At 52.1% G+C, this 25,993-nt stretch overlaps 9 protein-coding genes across 9 annotated transcripts; 4 read left to right on the top strand and 5 right to left on the bottom strand.

Annotated features, from left to right (window-relative positions):
* Positions 1-15: 15 nt before the first annotated feature.
* On the bottom strand, positions 16-964 carry BDZ99DRAFT_495625 (uncharacterized protein; the record flags this gene model as incomplete). Its single annotated transcript, XM_033723387.1, has 2 exons — positions 149-964; positions 16-96 (listed from the first exon to the last, which is right to left on the bottom strand). Exons 1-2 carry the CDS (start codon positions 785-787, stop codon positions 16-18), a joined length of 720 nt encoding a protein of 239 aa, XP_033581028.1. The 5' UTR covers positions 788-964.
* Positions 965-4,128: 3,164 nt separating this feature from the next.
* On the bottom strand, positions 4,129-5,757 carry BDZ99DRAFT_436801 (acid phosphatase/Vanadium-dependent haloperoxidase; the record flags this gene model as incomplete). The annotated part of the gene is made up of 4 exons (XM_033717555.1): positions 4,129-4,805; positions 4,866-5,251; positions 5,329-5,467; positions 5,558-5,757. The coding sequence occupies 4 exons, from the start codon at positions 5,755-5,757 to the stop codon at positions 4,364-4,366; spliced, it is 1,167 nt and encodes a 388-aa protein (XP_033581027.1). The 3' UTR covers positions 4,129-4,363.
* A 1,551-nt stretch (positions 5,758-7,308) lies between these two features.
* Positions 7,309-9,020, bottom strand: BDZ99DRAFT_486094 (major facilitator superfamily MFS-1; the record flags this gene model as incomplete). The annotated part of the gene is made up of 2 exons (XM_033722754.1): positions 7,309-8,291; positions 8,417-9,020. The coding sequence occupies 2 exons, from the start codon at positions 9,018-9,020 to the stop codon at positions 7,309-7,311; spliced, it is 1,587 nt and encodes a 528-aa protein (XP_033581026.1).
* Positions 9,021-9,373: 353 nt separating this feature from the next.
* Positions 9,374-9,977, top strand: BDZ99DRAFT_230839 (uncharacterized protein). The gene is made up of 2 exons (XM_033713506.1): positions 9,374-9,877; positions 9,925-9,977. Exon 1 carries the CDS (start codon positions 9,578-9,580, stop codon positions 9,869-9,871), a length of 294 nt encoding a protein of 97 aa, XP_033581025.1. The 5' UTR covers positions 9,374-9,577; the 3' UTR covers positions 9,872-9,877; positions 9,925-9,977.
* Positions 9,978-12,193: 2,216 nt separating this feature from the next.
* BDZ99DRAFT_516682 (uncharacterized protein) lies at positions 12,194-12,822 on the top strand (the record flags this gene model as incomplete). The annotated part of the gene is made up of 2 exons (XM_033725094.1): positions 12,194-12,291; positions 12,498-12,822. The coding sequence occupies 2 exons, from the start codon at positions 12,194-12,196 to the stop codon at positions 12,820-12,822; spliced, it is 423 nt and encodes a 140-aa protein (XP_033581024.1).
* Positions 12,823-14,094: 1,272 nt separating this feature from the next.
* BDZ99DRAFT_486093 (uncharacterized protein) lies at positions 14,095-16,966 on the top strand (the record flags this gene model as incomplete). The annotated part of the gene is made up of 4 exons (XM_033722753.1): positions 14,095-14,623; positions 14,682-15,169; positions 15,222-15,559; positions 15,607-16,966. 4 exons carry the CDS (start codon positions 14,095-14,097, stop codon positions 16,964-16,966), a joined length of 2,715 nt encoding a protein of 904 aa, XP_033581023.1.
* A 263-nt stretch (positions 16,967-17,229) lies between these two features.
* Positions 17,230-18,509, bottom strand: BDZ99DRAFT_230717 (uncharacterized protein). Its single transcript, XM_033713505.1, has 2 exons — positions 18,240-18,509; positions 17,230-18,126 (listed from the first exon to the last, which is right to left on the bottom strand). The coding sequence occupies exons 1-2, from the start codon at positions 18,492-18,494 to the stop codon at positions 17,494-17,496; spliced, it is 888 nt and encodes a 295-aa protein (XP_033581022.1). The 5' UTR covers positions 18,495-18,509; the 3' UTR covers positions 17,230-17,493.
* A 153-nt stretch (positions 18,510-18,662) lies between these two features.
* Positions 18,663-19,803, top strand: BDZ99DRAFT_506849 (protein-L-isoaspartate O-methyltransferase). The gene is made up of 2 exons (XM_033724199.1): positions 18,663-18,959; positions 19,019-19,803. Exons 1-2 carry the CDS (start codon positions 18,858-18,860, stop codon positions 19,586-19,588), a joined length of 672 nt encoding a protein of 223 aa, XP_033581021.1. The 5' UTR covers positions 18,663-18,857; the 3' UTR covers positions 19,589-19,803.
* A 1,015-nt stretch (positions 19,804-20,818) lies between these two features.
* BDZ99DRAFT_459789 (uncharacterized protein) lies at positions 20,819-24,101 on the bottom strand. Its single transcript, XM_033719237.1, has one exon. It carries the CDS (start codon positions 23,749-23,751, stop codon positions 21,010-21,012), a length of 2,742 nt encoding a protein of 913 aa, XP_033581020.1. The 5' UTR covers positions 23,752-24,101; the 3' UTR covers positions 20,819-21,009.
* Between the last annotated feature and the right edge of the window lie 1,892 nt (positions 24,102-25,993).

Below are 25,993 nucleotides of genomic sequence, written 5' to 3'. Positions count from 1 at the left end.
TACCCCCCATTCCTCTCACGAACCCAGCCACCCAATAGCCCACCGCCGCCCACTACTCACAGCCTTAACCGCCCCCTCTCGTCGTTCACCACCATTCTGTCCCTCATTAGCTTCAAACCCCGTATCATCAAATACACGCAAAACTCACCAATCCCCTCGCCATCCTCTCATGCGCTTCCGCCTCCTGACTCCCCTTCGGCGCCGCCACAAACACCTCCCCCTGCGCCGACTTACTCACAAACGTCACGCTCCTCTCGTCTTCCACGCGTCTGAACACCGTCCCGCCCTCCGCCGCGCTCGCGCTACCGCTACCATTGCGATACTGCAGCTTCGGCGGCCGCGGATTCCGCCGCGACCCCGCCGCGGCTTTCGAGACGGTGCGGATGACGCCTGCGCCACCACCCCCTCTTCCCTCTTCAAACGCCTGCGTCTGACGTTGCACTTGAGCGTCATGGGCGTCGGTGGTCATCCCCGGCGCTGAACTGGTGGTAGGGAGCTGCCGCTGATATCGCGGTTGTGGCTGTGGCTGCGATGCCTGGGGAAGTCCGACGCCCTGCACGCTGGCGCATAGTTCGCGCATTGCCTGTGCGTGTTTGGAGCCGGCGGGTGCGGTGCAGGAGAATTCGGCGCCGGTAGTGTTGTTCTTGCTGCGGTAGATTGTGCGGGGGGTGCCGTCGGGGAAGTGGGTGGAGGGGGGTGGGGCGGAGGAGAAGGAGGAGGAAGAGGAGAAGGGAGAATGGGGACGGAAGACGGTTGTAAAGAGGTTTCTGGGAGGTTCGTCGGCCATTTTGGGTGTGGGAATAGAGTTATGGAAGGGTTTGAGGTGGTGAGGTTTGGGATAGTGAGGATTCGGAGAAGTGGGTTGACGGCTACTACTCAGCCTGATCGAATGCTTAAAAGAGTGTGGAGAGGTGAGAGGGCCTCTAGGGATGCACCACGTAGGCTTCTGCTGTGCATTCTCGATTTGGGTTGAGGAGGGCGAGAAGGCAATCGAAGAGCAGTCGAACACTTACGCCCGACGGTGGGAGATGGCCAGTCGGATGGGGCATGCCCCACACGTTTCAGCTTGTATGCAAGGCTGAGATTGTGATAGAGAGTCTGCATGCACATGATGGTCATCCGGAAGTGCAGAATTGATAAAGCCGGGCGTTGTGTCACTCCCAGTGGTCGTTTTGATACTACCACAAGAGGGCGGAAAGGGCGTGCCCGCGCGAGCCGTACCACTCCTCTCCGCGTTCTGTTTATCGTACACGATGCATGTCAGACTCGCATGTGCACCGGGCGCTTCGAGACAATCAACAAAAGTCCTGCAATTCGCCATTTATACTTTCGAGCATGCACCGCTAGTCAGCCAAAGCACCAACTCACCCGCATGCCCAGAGGGGACGTACCTGTTGAAAAGGTGCTCGATCCCAGGAACTAGCCAGCTCGACATCCTGGATTGCAGTATAACTCCACGCGCGGCAGCCCACTCCCTTCGACAAAGACGGACAGCCTCTCAGCGCGGCCAATTCCAGGAATCATTGTACCCTTTCCCCTAAACTCAAGCAATCCCTCTCTTCTTCAAACATGCCTCAATCAGACTGGGCAATGCAGCGCTACGGCAACGGCAACGACAGGCAGATGCAAGTCATGACCATCGAGCACCCCGTCCAAATCGGCGTCAAGAAAGGCAATACAGAATTCTGGTACCAGGGACCAGACGGCAGCAAAGCAACCTCGAATGCGTTCAAGTTGGCGAAGAAGATGATTAAGAATGAGTATTGATGTCGGAGATTCTTTAAGATGGTGAGAAATCCAGACTGACTGCTCGTGAAGACACCAGACTGACCACTACAAGTGTCCTTCTCGACAATTTGACAAGCTGTTTGACACCGAACGCCTTGCACGGGCTTGGAGGATTCAAAGGCTGGCCGGAGCCGTCTCTGGCGGTGTACGGAGTATTAACGAGATCCAATCTGCCACTGGGGATGTCCATAGGCAGTATCGTAATACAAGTGGATCATGGAACATATCATAATGTGACACAAATGCGTGCATGCGTTGCGAAGTGACTATGAACGGGGAGCAGATTGATTAAGCCCTTTGTCGAAAACCCTAATGCTTCCAAGACACCGAGCCAGTAACCTGCCTGTATTTCCTATACATGTCTAAAATCATATCAGTCCTGCCAACACGAAAGAAATGGGGGGAAAACTCACCTTCTAACCCCGATTTCGTCTCCCTCAAGGCCCATTACCGCCAAAAGTCACCGTCGAAGTTCACGTAGACCGACTCAACCTGGCGCTGGTCAGTATATGAGTTCTCGCAATCCAATGCTGCGCGACGCATCCTTTAACGACCTAAATGAAACTTTGGCTGACCAAGAGCACTCAAACACCACCGCATCTTGACATGACGGAACCTGAATCTCGTGCCAGAGCTTCTCACATGGACCAAAGCATCCAATTCATAGTCGTCGAGTATATACATACCTGCTTCGAGTCCATGATTCTCTTGAATCGTTCCCAGCCTGATCCCCAAGGCGTGCCTCGCCAGCCCATTGTCGAACCATCATAAAAGATGACGGTGCACTCGAAATGATCGTATCGCCCGTTCCGGTATCTTGGTATACCGAGTTTCTCGCGGCTCCTGACGTATATGCGATGAACCCAGCTTCGGAAACCCATTGTTGTCTTCGAACGTTGAGGTAGTTGTTGACGATGGAGTGACGGTCAGCCGGCTATGTGAGTTCAGATAATCAGAGCGCAATTAGAAGCGAAGGAAATGGAGAAACGGAAGTTCTGATCGTGCAGTCTGATGCAGATGCACTGGGACCATGCAGACGCACGAGTAGTATGCGACACAGGAACGATGTCCATTGAAATGAAGCCACGCAGGCATTCTCAGCTTCACGCAAGCTAAGTGGAAGCTTCACATGGCTAAAGATATGCTCAACTGGGCTGCGGGTAAGCCCACTAATGCAATGCAAGACGAAGAATTGGTTTATCCTCCAAGTTGCCAAAGCAGGGCGTTGGGATATAACGAGAGAAACCGGAGCCCTCGGTGCAGCGGTAAGCATTCTGAAATACGAAAATGAGGCCACCAATTGAAGTTGAATGATAAGAGCGTGTGTGTCGCGGATGAGGAGGAAGCAGAAGCAAGGCAGAGAGAAGGCTGAGGCTGTGAGGTTGCCTTTTGCATCGGGCCGCACGAAGAAAGAAGGCAAATGATGCAAGGCTGAAGCTCGACCATTTACTATTCGGTCAATTGAAACAGGCCACGTCTTGACGTGTGATATGCGCTTCGCTCGTGCAGAAGCTCGTATTGAAAGCGTCCTAGTAATTGACGCAGGAATCGGGACTTACCAGGACAGGAGTCTATCATGCGCGAACGTCCCTCGAAGTCCATCAAACGATCGGACAACTTCTATCAAACTCTCTGCAATCGAGTAAAATGTTTGATCCACTTTCCTTGATCGCATGCGTCGCAGCCATCGTCAGTGCTATTGCATCAGGAGGACATCTCATCCGTCGACTATGGACCAAATTGAGAGGCAGTTTCGGTAAATCGTGTACATCCGTCCGTAGGTAGCCCATACGCTCTGATCTCGGCCATGTTGTCTGATTAATCCAATCAATGGTGCAGGTTACCTTCAGAACATGGACCAGAATCGGCTGTCGGGCGCAATCAGTTCGATCTTGACACACGACCCTCGGCTGAGACAGGCGGCGCAGAAACGATATATCGGATACACGAGCTCTAGAAGCGATGCCGTGGATCTCCTGAGCGATAGCGATATAAGTGATTGCAGTGATTGTAGCGTTTGAACGTCTGCGGTTGTCGACTTAGGAGGCTGAGAGAAAGAAGGAGAGCTAGTAATCTGGCCGGGCTAGGAGTCTGTGAGACACCTTTATACATCCAAACGCAAATACGGATCAATCCAGACACTTTCCTAGTATTGCTGCTGCTCTCATCTATGATATTGGCGGTGTTGGGGCGATGCTATTGTCAGGCCGTCGCCTGTGCGCATCTGCGTCACCTTTTCGCGCTTTTCCCAAACCGTTTATGCTCACGTGCCGTCTCTATTCCCACCGTACCTAAGGCAGAAAGAAACCAGGCTAGACAGAATGGAAGAAAACATCTTGACGGAAATTTGAAAAGATTACGATTGAATTGTATGAAGCCAATAAAGTATTGTTACTTTTGCTATGTATAGCAAAGTAGGTATCTCGCCCCCAGTTCAAGTTCAAGTTCCAGGAACGCCATGCTGATCATTCTGAACCGAAGTAACTCCCTCCTGTATAGAATCATGTCGTTTGATATTCAGCTCTGTGTCATCCTTCCAGATCCGCGGAGCACCCACACTTCACTTGAAGGTAAATCAGACGATATTATCCCCGTGCCCATGCTTCGCTGGCGGAACTGGTCTCCGACCAATCGAATGCCGTCCAGCATGACTCCCGTTCCCAAGGACATCACCAGTTCCAGCACCATTAGACCCATGGCGATAGTGATTGCCAGTACCGTTGCCAGTAGCAGCGGCGCCCGGCATCGTCCCACGAGGTCCGTCGTGTGCATCACCAGGCGCACCGCCCCAGGCCCCACCTTCTTGCAGGCCCCATCCGGCCTTGCGAGTCCAGACAGCGTCGTGAAAGCCGTCGAAAGTGGAGGGACCGGCGCCATATATGAAGGGGGCGTGGCGCATTAGGGGAATGTGGGTGAAGCGGAAGTCCCAAATGGCTGCGTAGGTCATTCTGTAGCCACTGAAGGCCATTAGGGTGCCGATGATTGCGCCCGCAATGATGTCGTACCAGTTGTGGAATCTACAAATGTGTCAGAAATGCCCTGATATATATCGGGGTTCGAAGAATAGAATGACTTACTCATCGATAGTCAAAGCACCCCCGATTAGCACAGCGCCGAGAATGGGAGCATAGATAGCAATGAGCTTCCACATAGCTGGGTGGTAGTTTGAGAAGACCTTCAACTTGGCGTTGAGGTAGAGATACAAGAACACGAATCCAGCGAATGCAGCTGTGGTATGACCGGAAGGGAAGCTCTCTAAAGAGTCGTTGATCTGGTTCTCGTCGCCAGTGCAGACCTTTCGGTCGTACATGATTTGACGGAAACCGGTACCGGTCTGGAGGCCTTCGACGGGGACGGCAGGCTTGCAAACGGAGAGGAAGTGTGGTCGGAGACCGCCGATGAGCCATTTAAGGAATACCTGGAACACAGCGGCTGTAATGAGAGAGTAGAGGAGGCCGATAGTCTGAATGTTTGATATGCGTCAGACTCGATCTTCTTGGAGGCTTTTCAAAGATAAATAGGGAACCTTGTAGGACTTACAGCATTGTTGACATCCCAAAAGCTTCGAACTCGGATTTGCATGATCAGAAAGACGGCGATCGGAATCAGGGCAGCCATGAGAGCTGCTGCCCAGATTGGAACGATCTCCTTTCGTAGAGGATACGAGAATTCCGGGTACCTGCTCAGAATCAGCTATTGTTAACTTTGCGACAATACCAAGCCCCGAATTTCACTTGAAGCACACTCTGATGCTGGTGTCTGAACTTACACAATTTCGCCATCATAGAAATCCACAGGGAAGCTCCTCGAAGGTGCAGGGTCAGCCTCGTATACGCCCAACCCAATCGCGCCCATGATGATCATCGTCAAGATATCTAGCCATGTCGCCTTAAACCACTGTCCGAACGATGGGCGCGTGTTCCAAGAGGCAGCGCTGCCGGAGTGCGGGTGTTTCTCGTGGCGACCCATGATTCCCCGGCGACCGGTAGTCTCGCGTGTAGTTGGCGTTGCGCCTGTCGCAGTCGTAGTATTCGCGTCAATTGGACGCCGGCGGCGTGTAAAGAGGCCCATGATGAAGTGTGGCTTTGAGATTGCGAAATTGATGGAGGTTGGAGGAGGAAGACTACGGAGCGTCGTTGATGAAGGGTGCCAACTCAGGCTTGTGTATCACGAGTGACGACACGAATGACAACAATGCAATTCACCGTGAAACGAAGGAAGATCAATGAAGGTCTACCTCAGCCACACTTGCGACCCAGCTGTTATATATCCCTTCACTCCATGTGTTAATTCTACATCATTTCGTATTTCCCCGCACAGCCTGAAAGCTGGCATCCAATATGAGAAAGCATGGAGCGCCTTAAAGCTCCTCGTGGACAACTAAGTCGTGAAATATTGATGATCCATGCTGCTTGTGCCACGCTTTCACCACTGCCAAGTTGGAATTCCAACTTGGCAGATGCTTCAGGTCGTGGCTGTTATAGTGGCTTGGCATGCGCTGTGGCTGATTGCTGTTGATATCGTGTGTCCTGATGACTGCAGTCAAACCGTTTTCTCTGTACCTATTGTACCGAAAAGTAGCGATGAGTTACCGATCATCGTCCAAGTTAAGCTGCCAATGCGCATATAGTTGTAAGAGAGTTGTGATTTAGAGTTTGCGAGACCAGATCCAGTGACATCATCATGCATGGAACCGAGCGGGAGCTTAAGTGAGCTTGATCCTGGACTCACGTGGCTCATAAATGGCCACCACGGCTCTTTGCAACTTAACACTACAAAGGTAGCGGGAAAGGAAACCTGCCCTTATCTACCTACGTACAGCACGCAAGCCCAAAAGAATTACCCAAGGAACAAAACACCACCCCTCTCAGAGCGTTTCTCCGAAAAGAAAAAAAAGTCCAGAGCGGGAATCGAACGCGGACCTGGACACCAAATGTCAAAAAGAAAAACAAGACCTAGGTTAGCATGTTGGAGATAAGGGGCCGACGCCACTAGGGCAAGGTCCCTGCTGGTTAGTACGAGTAGGGTTGAAATTTTTCGAAATATATGGATGGGTTGATGTGAGGAGGGGTTTTTGTTTTGGTGAGAGCACGTGAGGACATGAGACGAAACTTCTTCGTACGAAATATCGGAGTGATTGATAACATCTGGAGCTCGACTTCCAAGGCATAACCCATTCACTCATTGTGCGACGATTCCGTAATCATCATGCGGACATCACGTAGCTCATCTGAAGACCCATCAGTAGATGCAAGGAACGACAGTCGAGGAAATGCGTTCGATACCGCATTTTCTAAGGGGTATAATAATAATTACGTATGCTAAATAGTACCGATTTTGGAACACAAAAAAATTGCCTCATGTCGTAGACATCATGTCGACACGAACTTGCTGAAACCACTTCATTGAACGCCAGTCCCTTTTCTATCAGACATGAAAACCTGTCTGACCTTTTCAAATCGCACATCCTAGAAGACGCCAACATCCGATGGACCCTGTGTAGCACCACTGCTCAGTCGATTATGACTTGGGTACTCTAGAATGATAAACGAACCACCCGGCTATGAAAACACCGAGTGCGCTGAGGCCGATACCGAAGTACCACGCTCCTCTAAACCCTCCAAGCGGATCACGTCCATGATCGTTCGTATTCACCGCGATCGTTCCGGCAATGCCCAATCCTGTCGAGATAGAGTAGTTGACCATTGTACTAATCAAGCTTGCTGCTATCCCCTGGTGCTCACGCGGCATAGCATTACTGAGAATGATAGTTCCAGCCGGAAAGCTCAGGTTCATCCCGCCGGGCATGACTAAAACTGATAGGAAGGTTTGAGTCCAGTAGCTCTGGTCAACAGGTGCAGTAGCGAGAAGAATGGCGCCAAGCAGGAAGCACATCATGGCTGCCATCATCACGTAGCCTACTTGGAACCTCTTCAACAGGAACCCGGTACTGAGCGCAGCCATCGTACCCGTCACCGCCACGGGAAGCGTCTGTGCGACTGCAGAAAGCGCCGTACATCCGCGCAGGTCCTCCAGGAACAGATAGTAGTAATAGATCCAGATGCCATGGCTTCCCCATCCAGCGGCGATGCAGCCAAGCACGAAGCCGGCTTCTTTGGAAAGACCACGAAGTGGCACGAGGGGATGACTCGCTATCTTTAGCTCCACGTAGATGAAGAATCCGAACACGACAACACCCAGAACGAGTAGGTAGTAGATGTACGGGACCTTCCAGCCTACCAGCGGCGCTTGATTCACGGCAAAATTGATCAGGATCAGACCGGAAACTCCACTGAAACATCCCAAGTAGTCGAACTGAGCTCCTGACTGAGGTCTCATTGGCTGGGACAAGCGCAAGAGATTTTTATCCGTGGTCGGTGTCATAGTCGGGGGTGGGGTGGTTGGAGCTGGTATTACGAGGTACGATAGGATGCTGACCAAAAAGGTCGCTATGGCTAGAAACCAAAAGGACCATGCCCAGCCGGAAGGTTTCAATTTATTACCTGCATCATGTAAGTCAGCATTGCCAATATTGAGAACATGCGTAATGATTTTTGTCAGTGTGATGGGTGACGGTGTGATTTCTGACGACAGGGTGATTTCGGATGGCATGTGATGGCCTACTCACCACCTAGTTGTGCACAAAGCGACGAGAAGAACGCTCCGGTGACCCATCCAGTTGGACCGCATGCGCCGAACAGAGAAAATACGAGATTCCTCTTCATTCCCATAGGGAAAGTTCTTCCGACCAGTGCCATTGCGTTAGGTACTAGCAGTGCTGGACCAATTCCCTGCATGGCTCGAAAAGCGCTCAACATGATAGTGCTCTTGCTGAATCCACATATGATAGACCAAAACGAGAACCACAGCCATCCAAAGATGAAAATGCGTTTATGGCCGTACATATCTCCAAGCCGCCCAGCTGGAAGGATGAAAGTCCCCACCGTCAAGCTATATGCTGCAGTGAACCAACTTAGTTGCCCAGGATCATGATTATCGAAGTAGTCTGCGACTATTGGAAGAGGAGCTACGGTCATGGCGAGGGACGAGAGGGAGAAAAGCTGCGCAAGGCATACATTGAAAATAAATGCATATTCGTGGAGCCGAGAGAAGAATATCTCATGGTTATAAGTTTCGGGGGGAGGTGGTGGTGGTGATTCCGCGACGCTTTCGGGTGGAAGTGTGGGACTGTCTGGCGGTATAGAAGAGTATTTCGCGGCGGGTAGGGACATCATTGAGGATGCGTGATGCAGGCTGGCGTGTGATCCGGGGGTGACTGTGCCAGAAACTCTCCATTCTCCAGGAACGCCTGGTAGCTGGAAGGTGCCCAGGGACGACGCTGGAATGCTGATAGGCCGTTCATGGGTACCTATTAACGGAAGGTGTGAGTCCGAGGCGCCTATTCCAGCTTCTTCTTGTGCTCTGATGTGATGAAGAGCTTCGAACACGTCGACGCTGCGACGGTTATGTTTCGATGTGTAGGACATATCTGGTGCTGGGAGGTCTGCCATCATGGAGTAGCTCGTTTAGGCGATGGACGCCCAAGACCCAGAGAGATATTGAGGAGCAATTAAAGTATTAATGAATTATGTCGTTTAAAGCATGTAGAAAAGAAGAGAAGGAGTGAATAAGACGTTCCTCTAAGACAAATTGATCAACTCAGCCATCTCAGGCTGCGCGACACAAAGTAGAAAGATCCTTCAAAGAGAGGCATGGGGTGATTATACCTAGTCCACGGATCATCGAGTAAACTTCCTTTTCGCGTTACCAATCTACCCAAGGTTGATAGATGCCGCCTCTGCACGATGACCCGTTGCTCCAGCGGCACAAACTACCACGACAGTACATCGGAATGTTTGGGGAACCGGAAGGCAGTGACCCTGGGCCATCCCTTAGTCGGTGGGATCACCGGTTGCGAAGGTGGAGGAGGTGCGGCGTTGTCAATTTGTGGAGCAAAGCCAGCCGTTTCTGGAGGCGCTTTTCTGCATCAGTCCGCCCCTTGGGCTGTCGAAGGGCTGTCAGTGGCGCCCTAGTGGCGCTGGTGCCAGCCTACCAAGAGCTTAGAAAAGCTCCAAGGCTGTAGTTCAAGATGCACAGCATATTAGGCGTAGAAGCTTATCGCGACATGCTACCTACATGAGCTCATTACATTCTCAGAAACCAAGACGAAGAGGTCGTGATGATTGATTGCAATAGACAACGTACTCGACTCCTTGGGGAGACGGAAATGGGTCGGCGGGAGCGGTGTTCAGATACGAGATGAATCACTCCAAGTGGTCGGCTTGTTGCGATGATCCCTAAGAATAGCAAATGAAATCCAGGCTGTTTTCTTATGGGATAGACAACGGGTACCTAGGAGGGCATTGAGTCGTGACCGGCAAGAGCTGGTCTCGCAGATCCATGCTGCTAGTGCTTTGGGCAAGCTAAAAGGAAGGATCAGCATGACGGCCTGTGTACGAGCCCAGCACAAGCACCCTTACCTTCGCAACAACCCAAGTCTTTGCTGGGATGTATTTTCCGCCCGCAAGGCTTAGTTATCCATCCCTCGATGTTAACACAGGACACAGCTGGGTAGTGGCGTGATGCACTGTCATCCTCTTCCTAGATATTCATGATACATACCGGATCTGTGCTCAAGTCAGCCTCGTGGATACTGGTGCTTACGGGACAGGGAATGAGTCGGCGGTAATATGGGGACGTGAAAGGCGAGCGATTTCCCAATACATAGTCTGCCTCCTGACACCTGCATACGACAGTTGTTCCCCACAGCGGATCCGTGCCGTGATAAGTCATCACATACCGTTAACATACCACAGCGGTGCATGGTAGGGGGATTCCGAGCGAATACGAAGACAGCGAGAGACACTGTGATGAGGCGCCGTGCTAGGTCTCACCTTCGGCCTCACTATGGTTGTCAATTGCCCTCGCCATTCATCTTTCAGAGCTGCTTGTTAGTCTGATGAACCATTGTCGCCCGTTCTCGTCAGGCCAGCGATGGTGGCTGATGCCGCTAGGCTGGTGTGTAGATTTCGACTTACGTGCGGTTTGCTGCTCTAAGAAACCCCGTCGTCTTGGGGGCCGAAGGATTGGTGGACGTGGCGGCCCCTTTTGATGATGGAAACATTGGTGTGGGACGGGCCATAAGACGATCAACGGAGGCTGAGCCGCTTGGCCGATAACAAAATGAAGATCATGTGATCCCACTCATGCTGCCGCGGAAGTGTTCTCGTCGTCGTCACTCTCGGAATTTCAGACTTTTGCAGTCTCATCATTCATCATCGCCGATAATAGCGCCTCCGAAGCGCCTCCGCATGAATGGGAGACACCCTCACGAACGACCATCATGCCACGCGTTTAGACACCACACCATCGGGGCTCCTGCAGCTTCACCTTGCCATCCAGCACCCATTCGCAGCTGGCTTCTTCCTGCTTACTCCCTAATTCAACCGGACTGTTTAGGTGGGCATTAGCTATCCGTCCTTACAAGAATGATGTGTCGTTTTATCTATGCACTCAATTCTTTCCCGAATTGCCAGCCCCCGTCAGTAATCCGCTCTTGTCGTGCTGTGGTGCGACACCATATGCGTTCAAAGCACCAAGCAGCAGATTCCTTGCTTTCAATAAGAAACAGTACTGGGCTTCAGCATGCATCATAGAGGTAAGGTCGGGTCAATACTGTAAACTCTGTCACGACAGCTCAAGCAAAACTCGAATATCTCTAGCGTAGGTATTCATCCAAACTTTCCCAGACCCTTCCATCTGCTCTCCGTCGAAATTCAGTATTGAAATATTTCGCTCGGTCTACCACATTTGGCGTTGTAATGGAATTAAGCTTCACCACACACGGGCATAGTGGGCCTGATATGTCAAGCCTGAAGATACGATCTGTCAGGCAACCAGCAAGCTTCAAACTCGCGAGACACGGAAAGTCTTATTTCAACCACACTTCTGTCTCTTCGTTTGCCCACGATTCATATCACACCCAATAGCAGTGCAGATTCAGGCGACTCGTATCTTGGATCATCCGAAACCTATCGTTGTCTGTCTGTCTCTCAGTCTAAGAGTCAATCTGCGAGACCCACGGTCTTCACCCATTTTGCACGCATAAAAGAATTGGAGAAAGAGGTGAAAACGGGCAGCCAAAATGTGCTCCGCAGAAAAAAGCGAGATACGAAAGGCTGATTGTGTCTAAGAGCTCAGTGCCCCTCGGGGTTTGAGGATGCGAGCCGGGATGCGATTTGAAAGGAGCCCTGCGCGTTCTTGTACAGACGGAAAGGGCGTCGCATCGAAATAGCATCATGCGTATAGTTTCTTATTCTACAATTACTAGAAAGGCTTCTTATCATTTCTCATATCAGAAAGACCGTAGCTTTGTACCCGAGGAACTCGCACTTACTTTCTGCGTATGGCTCATTACGGCCCCTCAAGCCAAGCCGGCATTGAGTTTTCTTTCACCGTATTCACGAATCCTCATTTCTTCCGGATCGCTCATTTGACGAAGGCGTGCGTTTTGATGTTATTTAAAAGAGCATCACGAGAATGGCGGCTTCCTAGTCTTTCGCTTTTTCGCTTTTTCGCTCTTACGACTACAACCAAAGCTCACTTTTATCTCACGTACTAAAGTAATATAAAGATAGTCCTCAAAGCTTCGCGCTGGTAGTCTTCATATGGCTCACTATAGCCTAGCAAGCTTACCACTAAAGCTTCAGTGCCAATGCCTTGAACAGCGACGACAATGCCAAAGCCCAAGCCAATTCAGAAAAGGAATTCAAAGTAGCCCACTCTCTCCACGGGTATGGAGGCTTCTTTAGCAGTGTCCACCGCTACACGACTCTCCAACCCGAATACCCGACTCAACAACTAAGCCTCTCCGCCATCCAAGCCCCTATCAACACCAATACCATTATGTTCCTCAGCTTGTGGGGCCCCAGCACAGCCGACATCAGCAACAAGATCGCCGTGCTAAAAAAGCTCTCTAGCGACCAGACGTTTGCTGACCTCGTTGGCATATCCGTCTGCAGCGAAGACGCATAGCTCACCTTTACAAGCGACATTGCCAGATATGCCGGCGTGAATTAAGACGCCGATGCTACCGTGGGGTTGCCTGGTTTTTTGCTTTTCAAGGAGGGAGAATGGAATGAGGTGCGACATCACTGATGTATCTTCGTATTTCGTTCAGTTTTGAAAGTACGATATAATTGAGAAAGAGATGACTGGAGACACGATCAGCTACATTATAGTTCTGAAAGACAGGCTGATCGAAGGAGAGCAGAAGGCAGTCAACTTGCCGTAAGCCATGATGTCCAAAACTTCCGAATGGCTTTTGATGCCGAGTTGGCAACGTGCTCTTTTGAAGACTATGTACGAAGTGTTGCCGTTTTGTCAAACAAAGTAGGATCGCCTTCTATTGTGATGGTAGATGTAGAATAGTGGACTTGCGACTCAAGAGGATATGTAACTAGAAATATGGCTACGCAACACCTCGGATATCTGCAAGGAACAGGGTCACGGGAGGACCCTGCCGAGCATCCGCACGGGGACCTATGGCAAGCCGTTTCAGAAAGCCATGCAGGGAATAAAGACTAGATATGAAAGCGATTGGCTGCAGGGTACGCGGTGAAAGGTCTCTTGAACCCTGATCTACCGTATAGAATCTTCATCATGCCTATGCCGAGTGCACCACCCGATCTCCGAATGGAGCTGATTGAAACCGGGACAACTGGTTTCCATGGTTTGGCGCATGTACTAAGAGGGTGCCGGGTATCCCGAATGGAGGAAACAGGCTGCAAACTCGGCGCGAGCATTGGCGGCCGTTTTGGGCAGCACAACCACTGCCTCAGGCGGAGTCAGGCGGGTATGAGCTGCATGATGACGACGACGATCGCAGGCTGGAGTGTGGAGAGACGCGACTGGCGACCAGTTTATGTGGCGTGTTTGCGAAATGACGTCGTGGTCAAAAAGGCCAGCTCTGGCGGGCAGAGTTCAAGACTCCAGATCTCCCGCGCCACCAGCTTCCAATATTCCCTCCTTTTCGGTCTGAAGAGGAAGCCGACTATTGCGATCCGCGCCGCATCCCGTGCCCCGTTGGACAACTGCTCAGCCTCAATTCATTGCGCAGAGCCCAGCCTCACAAACGTCATCGAATCACCGTCTAGACCCGGCCCTCCCCGCAACACAGCAACACAACACCAAACCTCCACCCTGCTTGCAGCATCTCCACCGCACTCCGCTGTCTTGCCTCCTCTCTCACCACCTCTGTCTCAGGCTCGTAGACGGTCCCGGTAGCCGGATAGCGCCCGACACGACATGGCTCAAAGACCCTTGACCCCTTCGCAGGGCTTGTACGACTCCGTTCCTCCGCCTAACGACCCAGCGCACCTCCATAGAGGTTATGGCACGGCTGCCACCAACGCTTCGCACCTCGACATCGACCAGCATGATTTCGGAACCACTCCCGGCAACCCGGGCGTCTCGTCCCCATTGTCCCAATCCCTTGCGCCGCAGCGCAGCAAGTTCGGGGAGGACTTCGATGCCACCCAACGCGGCACCTCCGTTCTGAACGACGGCGACTTGCCCCACCGCACGGCGTCTAATGCATCTACTCTCAACCAGGGAGCCGCTCCCGCGCGCAGCGGAACTCTAAAGAAGAAGGGGTCGGTCCGAAGAACAGGAAGCCTGAAGCGCAGTGGAAGCAAGCGTAGCTTGCATGCCGGCAGTATACGCGGTGTCAACATCGAAGACGAGGGTCCGGCCGCTAGCAAAGAGAATAGCGTTTTTTATACTCCTGTTCCAACCACGGGAAACCCGACTGAGGTTCTTGCGAGCCGCTTTCAAGGTCAGTAAATCGCGTATGCGATACAATCACATAAGAAGCTAATAAAGAGATCTCGTAGCTTGGCGAAAGCTACTCAAAGACATCATAGCCTATTTCCGCGAAGTTCAGACCTCCTACGAGCACCGCTCCAAAACGTTACTCAAGGTCTCCAATGTTATCAACAATACAAACGCGCCATCAGCCTTCCTGACAGAGGGAGGCTTGAACGAAGCAAATCGCATTCTTCGGGACTTCCATAAGCAGACCGTAGTAGAAGCAAACAAAGCACGGGATATTGAAATCGATGTCATTGGGCAACTGAATGGCTTGAGGCAGGATCTGGCGCAAAAAATCAAGGAGATCAAATCGCTTTCAGGTGACTTTAAGAATTCTGTCGAGAAGGAGAAGGAAAGCACGCGCAAAGCTGTCGCAAGCCTTGAAGAGTCCCTCAACCTAATTGATACCGACCCGTCATCTGTTGCTGGAAAAGGTGATCCCTACGTCGTCCGTCTAGGCGTTGATCGTCAGATCGAGAGGCAAATTGACGAAGAAAACTACTTGCATCGGGTGAGTGGTGACAACGGCTCATGGCGTTGGAAACATATGTTGATTTTGCTAGGCATACCTGAACCTCGAAAACTCTGGAAGAGAGCTAGAATCCATTGTTGTTGGGGAAATTCAGAAATCGTACAATGCTCTAGCGACCATCCTCAAGCGGGATGCCGATGAAGAATATGCCACTGTTGACAAGCTACGGAATGGCCCGATCGCAATGCCAAAAGACTTCGAATGGAATCATTATGTCGAGAATGACCCGCACTTTGTCAATCCTCGTATCCCGCTGCGACGGCTTGAGGACATCCAATACCCAGGCAAGAATCATCCTGCAACGACAGAGGTAAGGGCGGGCATGCTTGAGCGCAAGAGCAAGTATTTGAAGAGCTACACCCCTGGATGGTATGTATGCCTAGACCCTATGACAAAAACATCGCTAATTTGGCCAGGTATGTTTTGTCTCCTACACATCTTCACGAGTTCAAGTCTGCGGACCGTATCTACACTCAGCCGCCTGTTATGTCACTTTACCTACCAGATCAGAAACTCGGATCGCACTCGCAGCCTGGTGGATCCTCCCACAAGTTTGTCTTGAAAGGCCGTCAAACTGGGTCCATGCATCGCGGCCACTCTTGGGTGTTCAGGGCAGAGTCATACGACACTATGATGGCTTGGTATGAAGACATCAAGAGCCTGACCGAGAAGACTGGCGAAGAGCGGAATGCGTTCGTTCGACGACATGCCCGAAGCGTTAGCCAAGGAAGCCATCGATCCGTTAGCAGCGATGGAGGTTTGGACGAGGACGAGGCAGACGCAGTCCCATATTCTGCGAATCAGTCGGTGATGAACGAGCCCGCTACGGAAGAGCTCCAGCAACGACCATCTCCAGGTGGGCGATTTCCAAGCGATATCCAGGTGAACCGTCACTTACAAGCACCACTTTCGCCTTCTAGTGGTAGCTCGGACATCGATCATGACCTAACGACCGCGGCCGGAGGCTTGCAAGCGTCTTATCCAGAGACGAGAGAAGCCCCAGTCTCCAACGACCTTAGCCAGTCTCAACAGATTCCTCAGCAATCTCAACAGATCCCTCAGCAGCCTCAACAGCTTCCTCAGCAACATGCCCCATACCCTCCGTACGAAGATCAGTACGGAAATCCTGTGGCTGGGGGATTGAACACCTATCAACAACCCAATTCTCAACAAACCAATTCTTATTATCAAGCCCCATACCCAAATTCATCGAACCCTCCCCCGGCCGCTTATCAACCCCAATCACCACAAATTTATTCCCAACCACAATCTTCTGTTCCCCAAAGCCAGCCTGCTGTGCAACGACACGAGAGTAGTTACGGCGACTGGATGGCTCCTGCAGCTGGAGGAGTCGCCGCCGGAGCCCTTGGCGCGGAAACGTACCATCACCACCAGCACGATGGGCAGAACGAACAAGAGCCAGCGGTGGCTCCGGTAGCCGAAGAGACCGCACCAGTTTCTCATCTACAAGCAACGCCCACGGAGGCATTGTCTCACCCAGCCCCGGCGCTACCTCTCATGTCAGCTCCCAGCGCGCCAGTCAGTCTCACAAGCACCATCTCCACAGTCCCCACCTCGCTTTCCACTTCCACCGCAGAGGCGCCTTTTTTAGGGGGAGCTGAGGCAGCAACTGGAGCTGCCTCAGCTAGTACCATTAAGGCAACAGGCGCATCTGGAGAGGCCTTTCCCGGTATCTTGAGGAACAACACGGGCCTCAGCGTTTCGGATTTGCATGTGCCTGGCGAGTACCCGAAGGGTCCCGGGGTTGCTTCCTGATTCTGAGGGTTGTGTGCTTGTACTCTCCTCCATGGTCTTTGTTTCTTTTTCTTTTCTTTCATACTGTCGCTAGTGCATTTGCGGGAAGAAAGGGCTTGAGGACATATACCCCGGTGTCTCTTTTTCCTATTTGCTATTTCCTTCTATTTTACTGCATTCGTTCTAGCGCTGCGAGGGGTGGAAAGATTGCCTTTGAATTCCCAATCCAGCCCCTTTTTTCTGATACTTTCTTCAATCGAACGGTGATAGCCCAAAAATCAGCGGAACTTGTGCGGGCTTCTTCCACGTGTAGGGGGTCCGAGATTTCGGGTAGGATAGTTACTTCTTGATACCTTTTCTCCAATATGCAAAGCTATTCCCTCCTGCTCTACTTGTAGCCGCACATGCCGCTGCCACTGTTATAACCACAAGTAACCTAAGGGTATCCACCAAACCTTTCTAGAAATAGGTCCTCACTCCAACCCAACTGCCTTGTACCGATCGTCTTCAAACATACGCTTATCTAGGACCCTCACCCACCCTCTCCCCTACCCCACCAACCCCTCAAACATCCCATCCCGCCTTCTCAGCAGCGCCTCCAGCTCCCCCTCTGCCCTCCTCACCTCCCGCCGCGCCCCCTCCTTCTCCATCGGCAACCCCCGGAACTCCTGCACCTGCGCCTCCAACTCTACCACCCGCGCCCGCAGCTCCAGCAGCTCCCGCTCCCGCGCCTCCAACACCGCCAGCCCGGCCGCGGTCCTGACGTCGTCCTGCCCGTTCTTCGGCGTCGTGGTAGCTCGTGAGAGCTCGGCGAGCGCCGTCTCGCACTCGCGCTGCTTGGCGCGCAGCTGCTTCGTCACGCGCGCGCGGTCGGCGGTTTGGCGGGGGAGGGTGGCGGGGACGGTGTATGCTGGGGCGCGCAGGGCGTGGAGCTCGTTGCGGAGGTCGGAGAGGGTGGTTGAGAGGGCTGTGTGGAGGGTGCGGAGGTGGTGCAGGGTGGTGGTTAGGGAGTGGGATGTGGTGGTGTGGGTTATGAGGGCGTGGGCGAGGGCTGAGGGGTCGGTGGAGGGGGTGTTGAGGTGGATGGAGGTGGTGGCGAGGGCGGTGAGGGAGTGTGCGCCGGTGGGGGGGAGGTGGGTGGTTAGGGCGGTGAGGAGGGTGTCGGAGGGGTTGTCTGGGGCCTAGATTGGGAGTGCTTATTAGCTTTGTAGTAGCCTAGTGTATAGAAAACGGGTCCGAAGCTTTGCAAGCTTATAGAGCGTTCAGCTCGATTAGATTGAAGCGCGTTCCATACCGATTCTAGCTCCGCCAATGCTTCCCGCTCTACCTTCTCTAATAGCCGCTGTTCCTCATCAGCGCGCTCGTTGGCTAATGCGACGGCGCGCAAGGCTTTTAGAGTCTCGTCATTGCGCTCGAAGGTGGGGATGCTGCGGCAGGCGTATTTGGACGCGAGCCAGCTGTCGATGTGGGACCAGTCGCGGGCTTGGGCGCGTTGCTGGCGGGCTTTGGAGGGGGAGAAGAGGTCGGTTGGGGTGAGGGTAGTGTCCATTGGTGTGTTCGGTGGGTGGAGAGGTGAAGAGGTGAAGGAATTGAGAGGCGGAGTGTTTTGAGAATGTCGAACCTGAGTACGTTGAAGAATGCACGGGCCATACCCCGGATTTCGGAGGTGTCTGTGACGTCCCGCAATTCTCGAGCTGTCTCCCCACCTTCCATTCATCTTTATTTCATTCACCATTCCGCCTTTAAGGTCAAGCTTCCTGCCGTCCCATTAAGCTTTAGCTCGCTTTCCATATTGGCTCTCGACAATCGCAAGCTCTTCCTTCTATCAGCACTCCTCACAATCCTCACTCTGCCTCTCTTCAGACCCCTCTTCCGCCACCTGCGCGGCCCTCCACAACAACGACACATCACCATGGCCTGGCGTTGCTCCGGGGCGACCAACACCGAGCTCATCACCAACCTCTTCAAGAATGGCCTCATCAAAGACGCCCGCGTTAAAGAGGCAATGCTAAAGGTACTTGTCCCCCTCGCGCACCTCCTCAAGCTTCAAAACTAACAACCCAACCCCTCCAGGTCGACCGCGCCCACTACGCCCCCAGCTCCGCCTACGAAGACTCCCCCCAATACATCGGACACGCCGCCACAATCTCCGCCCCGCATATGCACGCCTCGGCCGCCGAGTCCCTCCTCCCGCACCTGGCCCCCGGCTCCCACGTCCTCGACATCGGCTCTGGCAGCGGGTATCTCACCGCCGTCTTGGCTCACCTCGTCGGCCCCTCCGGCAGCGTCATCGGCATCGACCACATCCAGCCCCTCGTCGACCTCGCGGACGCTAATATGCGGAAATCGGAGTCAGGGCGGGAGATGCTGGCGTCTGGGCAGGTGAAGTTCGTGAAAGGGGATGGGCGGTTAGGGTGGAAGGAGGGGGCGCCGTATGATGCGATTCATGTGGGGGCCGCCGCGGCGGAGCACCATGAGGTGTTGGTGGAGCAGTTGAAGGCACCGGGGAGGCTTTTTGTGCCAGTGGACGAGCGGGGGCAGCAATATATCTTTGTGATTGATAAGAAGGGGGATGGGAGGGTGGTGAGGGAGAGATTGTTTGCGGTGAGCTATGTGCCGCTGACGGATGCGCCGGGGGCATGAGGGGGAGTTTAGGGGATGTGTTTTTCAGAGCTATGGATGAATGGCGTCCAACTGGGAAGGTGTAAATGACAATGGGTATTATCTGGCTAAGGGACGAGGTTATTCGGGGAAGATACAAGCGACATTGTGAACGGAGTCTGCAGGTAGTAGATTGACTTAGGAATAGGTATACCAAGAAGATATGAACAAGGAGCACCTTGAGTTATTATCAGGTCGTTACAGAAGACTTAGAGAGTGAGTCCAATAATGCACCCAAATTGAGTTCAAATCGCACGGACTGGCTCCCGTTTGTACGTCTCAACGCCGCCGAATCAACCCAATTCCACCGCCTTGATTCGGGGTGTCCCCAGATTTTCATTCTCAACGAGCCCAATTCACAAGCCCTAAGCTTTACCATGACAAACACCTGATCCTCACTTCTGCTGTAGCGTGTCATCCAATCACATGCCGTAATGAGGTGCAAATTACACAGACTAGCTCCACTTTCTAGATCTTGACACCGCCGACGTACTTGATTTCCCGAGGGCTACTTTAGGGAGATTTCTAATTAGCATGTGGAATGCCTCTAATTACTTTGCTGGGCGTGAAATGCGCAGGGTGGGCGATATGTAGGTACTGAGAGATTTCGTGGGATAAATGGCAAACAGAATCGTGGAGATTGATTGTAGGATGAAGTGTGTAAGACGTAGAGGCGCACGAGGAGTTAAAGCCCCTATGGCCAGACTCTTGGGGTATTTTGTGAAAAGAAGCATTGGATCGAACTGTAGAGATTGATTTTAGAGCCTATGTGGTAGACGCGGAGGTCCTGAACATATGAGCTAACAGGTAGGCATTCAGTGCAATCAGAGGCAAGGGGATGGCACTAGTAGGAGGCGCGAAGTTGCTCTTCTTCCTCCCATTACTCCCATTACTCCTTCCACCACGCTGCCTCCCAACCCTCACGTATCATATCAGTACTTAAGAGGTAGACTTCGTCTGATCGTATTAGAAGAGATGCCAAATCTAACCGTCGACTAATTTCCAGGAGCTGCTACGTGTGACACGGAGACATCCATATCGGGGCACGTTTGTAGCAAGACTTGAACGTAAATAGCAGAAGAACTATCACATCAAACCGCAGAGAGCGCCGTTGGGACACAGCGCGTACAGTAGGCGACCCTGTGTATAAGTAGGAAGTGGGGTAATTGGACGAAAGTGTTCACTATGAGGCCGGCGACTTGCTGCTTGTATTATCGCGAAGGGATCAAAGATGCATGAATTGGAGCACTTTATTACAAAAAGAACTTTGTAATTAGAAAAACATATGACGCGGAGCAAAAGAGCGACATGCTTATAAAAAGAACCAAAATGAAGAAGGAAAAAATCAACAAAACCACCGCTATAAGCGCTCACGAATGCTGCAGATATAGACCACACCGGATTCACATGTCTTCATCCACCACCGTACCCACATATCCTTCAAGCCCAGCAACTCCCTTCTCCCCTCTTTCCATGCCGCCATATAAGCCCGGTCCACCGCCTGGTACAATGAGTATCTGCGCTCCACACTCGACGAACTCCCGCGAGGCGATAAACTGGAACGTTACTATCGCAGTAGCGATGCCGTCGTTGCTGTTCTCTCCGTCAACGGAACCACTGTCATCGTCATCGAATCCGAATCCAAAGCTATCGTCATCATCTTCGTTGCTATTGGGGTTGGTCTTTGCTTGCCCCGGTTCGATCGCCACGGAGACGATTTTGGCCGAAGCACGCACACTCGCGACATATACGACGACAGCGCTGCCGACTGTGAGGGCGTTGACAGACGACGCATGCTTACCTACAAACCTTGCTCTTATAACGCGTTTGGCGACTGGACTGCCATGGACGAGGACCATGCCTTTACGGACGCGAACGATGGCTGGCGTTGAGATAGGTTGGTCTAGTGGTACAACGCCAATGGTCCCTACTTGTCCTGCAAGTAATTTGAGGACCGGCAGGCGCAGATTACGGAGAGAGCTGATTTGAACGCGCCGCCATTCATGCTGGTTCTCTTGTCCGAAATGACGAGACGGATGGAATGCAGATGAGCGTTTGTGTAGGGCGCCAGGAAAGGAACGAGAGGTTGGTATGGAAGAAGGGCGAAGTGGACGTGGTGTAGGGCTCGTGCCTGTCTTTCCACTACCACTATCGCTGTCGTCGGAAACATCCATAGGATACGGGCCAAGCAGGAGCTCTTGACCCAAGGATAGTGTTCCATACTGGAGATGACCCCCTACTACCACACCGCGGCCCACGTCAGGATCGGTGTTCGGAAGTGCCTTGCTCGGAGATAGCGTGCTGTAAATCTCTTCCACGTGGAAGAGGGCCAAAAGTGGCCTATCGGTACCATCGACTCGATGAGAGGGTGTGAGAGGGATAACCGGGAGGGGCAAAGGAAGCTCATGAAGCAACGCGTGTAATTTGCTAATGCCTGTACCATTGACTGCGCTAGTAAGCACAATAGGAACAGTAGTTGGCGAAGTAGTGACTGTTCTTGCTGTCTTGCATGCATCTGCAAGGTCTTTAGATGAAACAACATGCAAGTCTGCCTCATCGACTACGGTAGACGCGTCAGATAGAATGCTGGGTTTTCTGCCGGCCGCCTTTAGAGCGGAAAGCAAACTAGACAAGGTTTGACGGAGTCCATTCTTGGTGGCAAGGTCGAGCTTGGTGATCACCACTACCAGGGGCAGATCCAGGTTCAAGCACAGCTCAAGATGCGCCTGGGATAAGTCCACGTCTGCAGCGGCGAAGCCGAGGACATCTTGGGACGACGGTGTGCTTCCAACTTTTCCAGAGGTGTCCTCGGAATTGTCAGCGGGTATGCAAAGCACAGTCCAATGAGGTGCCCATCCAACAAGGCCGCGAACAGTGGTCCGACGATAGCGAGGATGACCAGCAGAGTCCGAGAGAAAGACAAGCCTCCCAGACTCCGAGGCAGCATGGATATCGGTCCACGAGGACACATTGCCACATGCATAGTTGACAACTTGGAAACAATTGGCGGCACCATCGGCCGTAGAGTCCCGATAGCCTATCAGCTCCTGGGTAACTGAGCTGGTCATTCCAGAGGCAATCTCATGCCGGTGCTTCAAAAGGCTCAGGCGGCTTTTCCCTCTACCGTTGTCAAACGTCGCTGTCGAAAGACAACCCAACAGGCTCGACTTGCCAGACATAGTGGCGCCAGTAAGGGATACCCTGAGCTGGTCCGCAGATGAGTGCAAGGGGGTCGAAGCTCCGCTATCGGGCGTGGGGACGGCACCGACCCTTAGGCCTGCAGGTTTCGAATCCTTCTCGAGAGCGCCTTTTCTTTCGGGAAGCAGAAGACTGAGGTCAGGACGAACGAACGCTTCAGTGACCCACAGTTTTCCAGTTCGGCGCATGCGCTGTGCCATTTCACCCGTGTCCACATCCTCGAACCATTCACAATCACCGACGGGAACTTTGCGAAGGATTTCCACGAGACAGCCTAGACTAGCCGCCATGGCCCGAAGGTTGTTTAGACTCTCTTCCATCTCATCTTCAGCTAAGCCCACGAAAGTTCCGTCGTCTGCAACACCAATCTCGTATAACGCGCCCCTGCTCTCTTCTAGACCTGGCAAGAGTTTGCGCGGCACGTTGGCACTAGACAGCTCTGAGGCATCCGGGAGGTGCGGAAGGATCAGGTTGTTTGCAGACGACGAGTGATATTGTGAAGACTGCTGCAGCCGCCAGAGCAATTGTGTGGTTAGTTGCTCTAGACGGTGCTGGCGTGATTGTGTGGAAGACGTGGCTGGGAGGGGATTGGCTAGGTTTGACTCTGAGGCACTTCGTGGAGTCGGAGATAGTAGAGCTTCCGTGCGGGGGCGATGTGACCCCGACACATGTCGTCCAGTGCTAACGCGAGAGAATGACCTGCGGCGGCGAAGGAGTAAATGAAGCTTGTACTCAGTTGGTCCTTCTTGGGGCTCTGCCTCCAGACGTGTGACAGTGTCATCATGCTGTGCAGCAACTGAAGAGCTGCTAATAACACGTTTTTGACGGGGTCCCACGACTGAAGGATCCTGCGGGATCCTCGACTGTGGCTTGGACCCTAGCGGCGGTGTGGACCAAGGCGAGGAAACACGCGGAGGATCAGGATCAAACGTGAAAATCGATGCCATATCTCTTTAGACGACAAGGTTTTCTGTGTTTGTTTCAGAGAGCGTCTGTCCTGCGCAGGTGACTGTATCCCTATACGCTTTTGCTAAATTTTGCACCGCTGCGAACGGGATAATGACCGGTAGTTGTGTATCGAGCGGGAATTAGTATGAGAGAAATGTGTCCGAAAGAGCTGCGACAATAAAGGAAGCATTTTGACAAAGTGTTTGGTGTGGTTGGTGAGTCAATGAGCTTAAAGCAAACGAATCGAGATGGCGATATTGGCAGGGGTGGAGTTGAAGAAGCCGTGAGGCTCACATCACCCAAGCCATGATATATTTTCGTGCGAGATGACGTTCGTGAATCAAACTTGTGCGGGCGGAATTGCTGCGTAGTTGTGATGAGGGTGATGCCGAATTTGATGAACAGGACTTGAGGTGATGAGGTGACAAGGTTGCGGGTCTTGGAGTCATGGAAAATCAGCACGTGAGCGCCTATGACTACTTCAATATGTGACCCTTTTGGGGATGCAGTGTGGATAAGACTGAAATTAACCTCTTGTAAATCGTTTACTACACAAATTATAACTGAACACTGGGTAATGCGATGTAATCACGTGATATAGGCGCCCTAGCTTCCCCGCTATTGGGGCTTCCACTCTGTTGACCGACAACTTTACCAGCAAACGCCGTATTGGGTCGTATATATATGTGGATCCAATCAAAACTACTTGAGTTCTCCCTTCGCTATTGGATGCCATTGGCTTGCTTGGCGCCGTCAAGGAGCTGGGTACGTGTAAACATTGAGAATCTAGTTGAAATAACGTACTTCACAAGCGAGTCGGCCACACAAGCGAGTCGGCCACCTCATCACGAAAACGCGACGCGTCAACCAACAACCAATATGCGTCGACAACACAACGCGCAATCAATCCAAAAAGAAGGCAGGCTAGCCTTAGCTCTCCTAGCTATCCGAAAAAATCAAATTCTAAGCGAACGACGCGCTGCAGGCATATACAATGTCCCCAAAAGCACGCTCCAAGACCGACGCGGCGGAATGACTGCACGACGCGATTGTGAGCCTAATTCAAAGAAGCTTACAAAGCTTGAAGAATCAGCCATTGTTCAACATATACTCGACCTGGATTCGCGAGGGTTTTCGCCTAGCTTAACTGCTGTACGAGAGATGGCCAACAAGCTACTCGCCGAGCGCGGTGCTGGCCAAGTGGGCATTAACTGGCCAAACAACTTTATCAAGCGAACGGACGAGCTTAAAACAAAGTTTAATCGAAAGTACGACTATCAAAGAGCTCTATGCGAAGATCCAGAGGTTATTGGCGATTGGTTTAAGCTTGTATACAATATAAAAGCAAAGTACGGCATTATTAATAACGATACATACAACTTTAATGAAGCTGGCTTCCAAATGGGCGTCATCTCATCAAGCATGGTTGTAACAGGCTCCGAGCGGCGCTATCGACCAAAAGCTGTACAGCCAGGCAATCGCGAATGGACAACAATAATCCAAGGAATCAATGCCTGTGGATGGGCCATCCCGCCATTCATCATCTTTGCAGGCAAGTACCATCTCTCTGCATGGTACGAGGGCGACGACATACCACCGGACTAGGTTATGGCAGTGAGCGACAATGGCTGGACAACGAATGAGCTTGGTGTTGCCTGGCTGCAGCATTTCAATATGCATACAAAAGATCACACCATAGGCACGCATCGGCTGCTGATTATTGATGGCCATAAGAGCCATATCTCGCTCGAATTCCAACAAATTTGCAAGGAGAACAACATCATTGCTCTCTGTATGCCGCCGCATTCGTCGCACCTGCTGCAGCCGCTTGATGTTGGCTGCTTTTCGCCATTGAAAAAGGCATACGGGCGCCAAATTGAGGACCTAGTACGCCACTACATCAATCACATCACAAAGCTAGAGTTCCTGCCGGCATTTAAAGCAGCATTCTACAACTCAATTACAAAGAGCAATATTTGCGCAAGCTTTCGAGGCGCAGGCCTTGTGCCGCTTGATCCAGAGGCAGTGCTCTTAAAGCTTGATGTTGTGCTTCGTACGCCGTCGCCTCCCGCCGTGGAGGCTCAATGGGAATCAAAAACACCAAGCAACGCTCTCGAGCTAGACTCTCAATCAGCCTTAATTTGTAATCGCATTCAAATGCATCAAAATAGCTCGCCTACAGCTATTCTTGACTCGCTTAATAGCCTCTCTAAAGGTGCTGCAATTATAAAGCATAAAGCC

This window comes from Mytilinidion resinicola (assembly GCF_010093595.1).
Source record: "Mytilinidion resinicola strain CBS 304.34 unplaced genomic scaffold BDZ99scaffold_4, whole genome shotgun sequence".
Taxonomy (NCBI): Eukaryota; Fungi; Ascomycota; class Dothideomycetes; order Mytilinidiales; family Mytilinidiaceae; genus Mytilinidion; species Mytilinidion resinicola.
The sequence above is the reverse complement of the archived record's forward strand: the minus strand, read 5'-3'. Positions and strand labels throughout refer to the sequence as shown.

What these genes read in the sequence shown, in the direction of transcription:
- BDZ99DRAFT_230839 (XM_033713506.1), top strand. Translation starts at nt 9,578, where the DNA reads ATGCCGCCTCTGCACGATGACCCGTTGCTCCAGCGGCACAAACTACCA.
- BDZ99DRAFT_230717 (XM_033713505.1), bottom strand. Translation starts at nt 18,494, where the DNA reads ATGGACACTACCCTCACCCCAACCGACCTCTTCTCCCCCTCCAAAGCC. An exon ending in CATTGGCGGAGCTAGAATCG is followed by an intron (nt 18,127 to 18,239) that starts GTATGGAACGCG and finishes CTCCCAATCTAG; the next exon opens with GCCCCAGACAACCCCTCCGA.
- BDZ99DRAFT_506849 (XM_033724199.1), top strand. Translation starts at nt 18,858, where the DNA reads ATGGCCTGGCGTTGCTCCGGGGCGACCAACACCGAGCTCATCACCAAC. An exon ending in TTAAAGAGGCAATGCTAAAG is followed by an intron (nt 18,960 to 19,018) that starts GTACTTGTCCCC and finishes CAACCCCTCCAG; the next exon opens with GTCGACCGCGCCCACTACGC.
- BDZ99DRAFT_459789 (XM_033719237.1), bottom strand. Translation starts at nt 23,751, where the DNA reads ATGGCATCGATTTTCACGTTTGATCCTGATCCTCCGCGTGTTTCCTCG.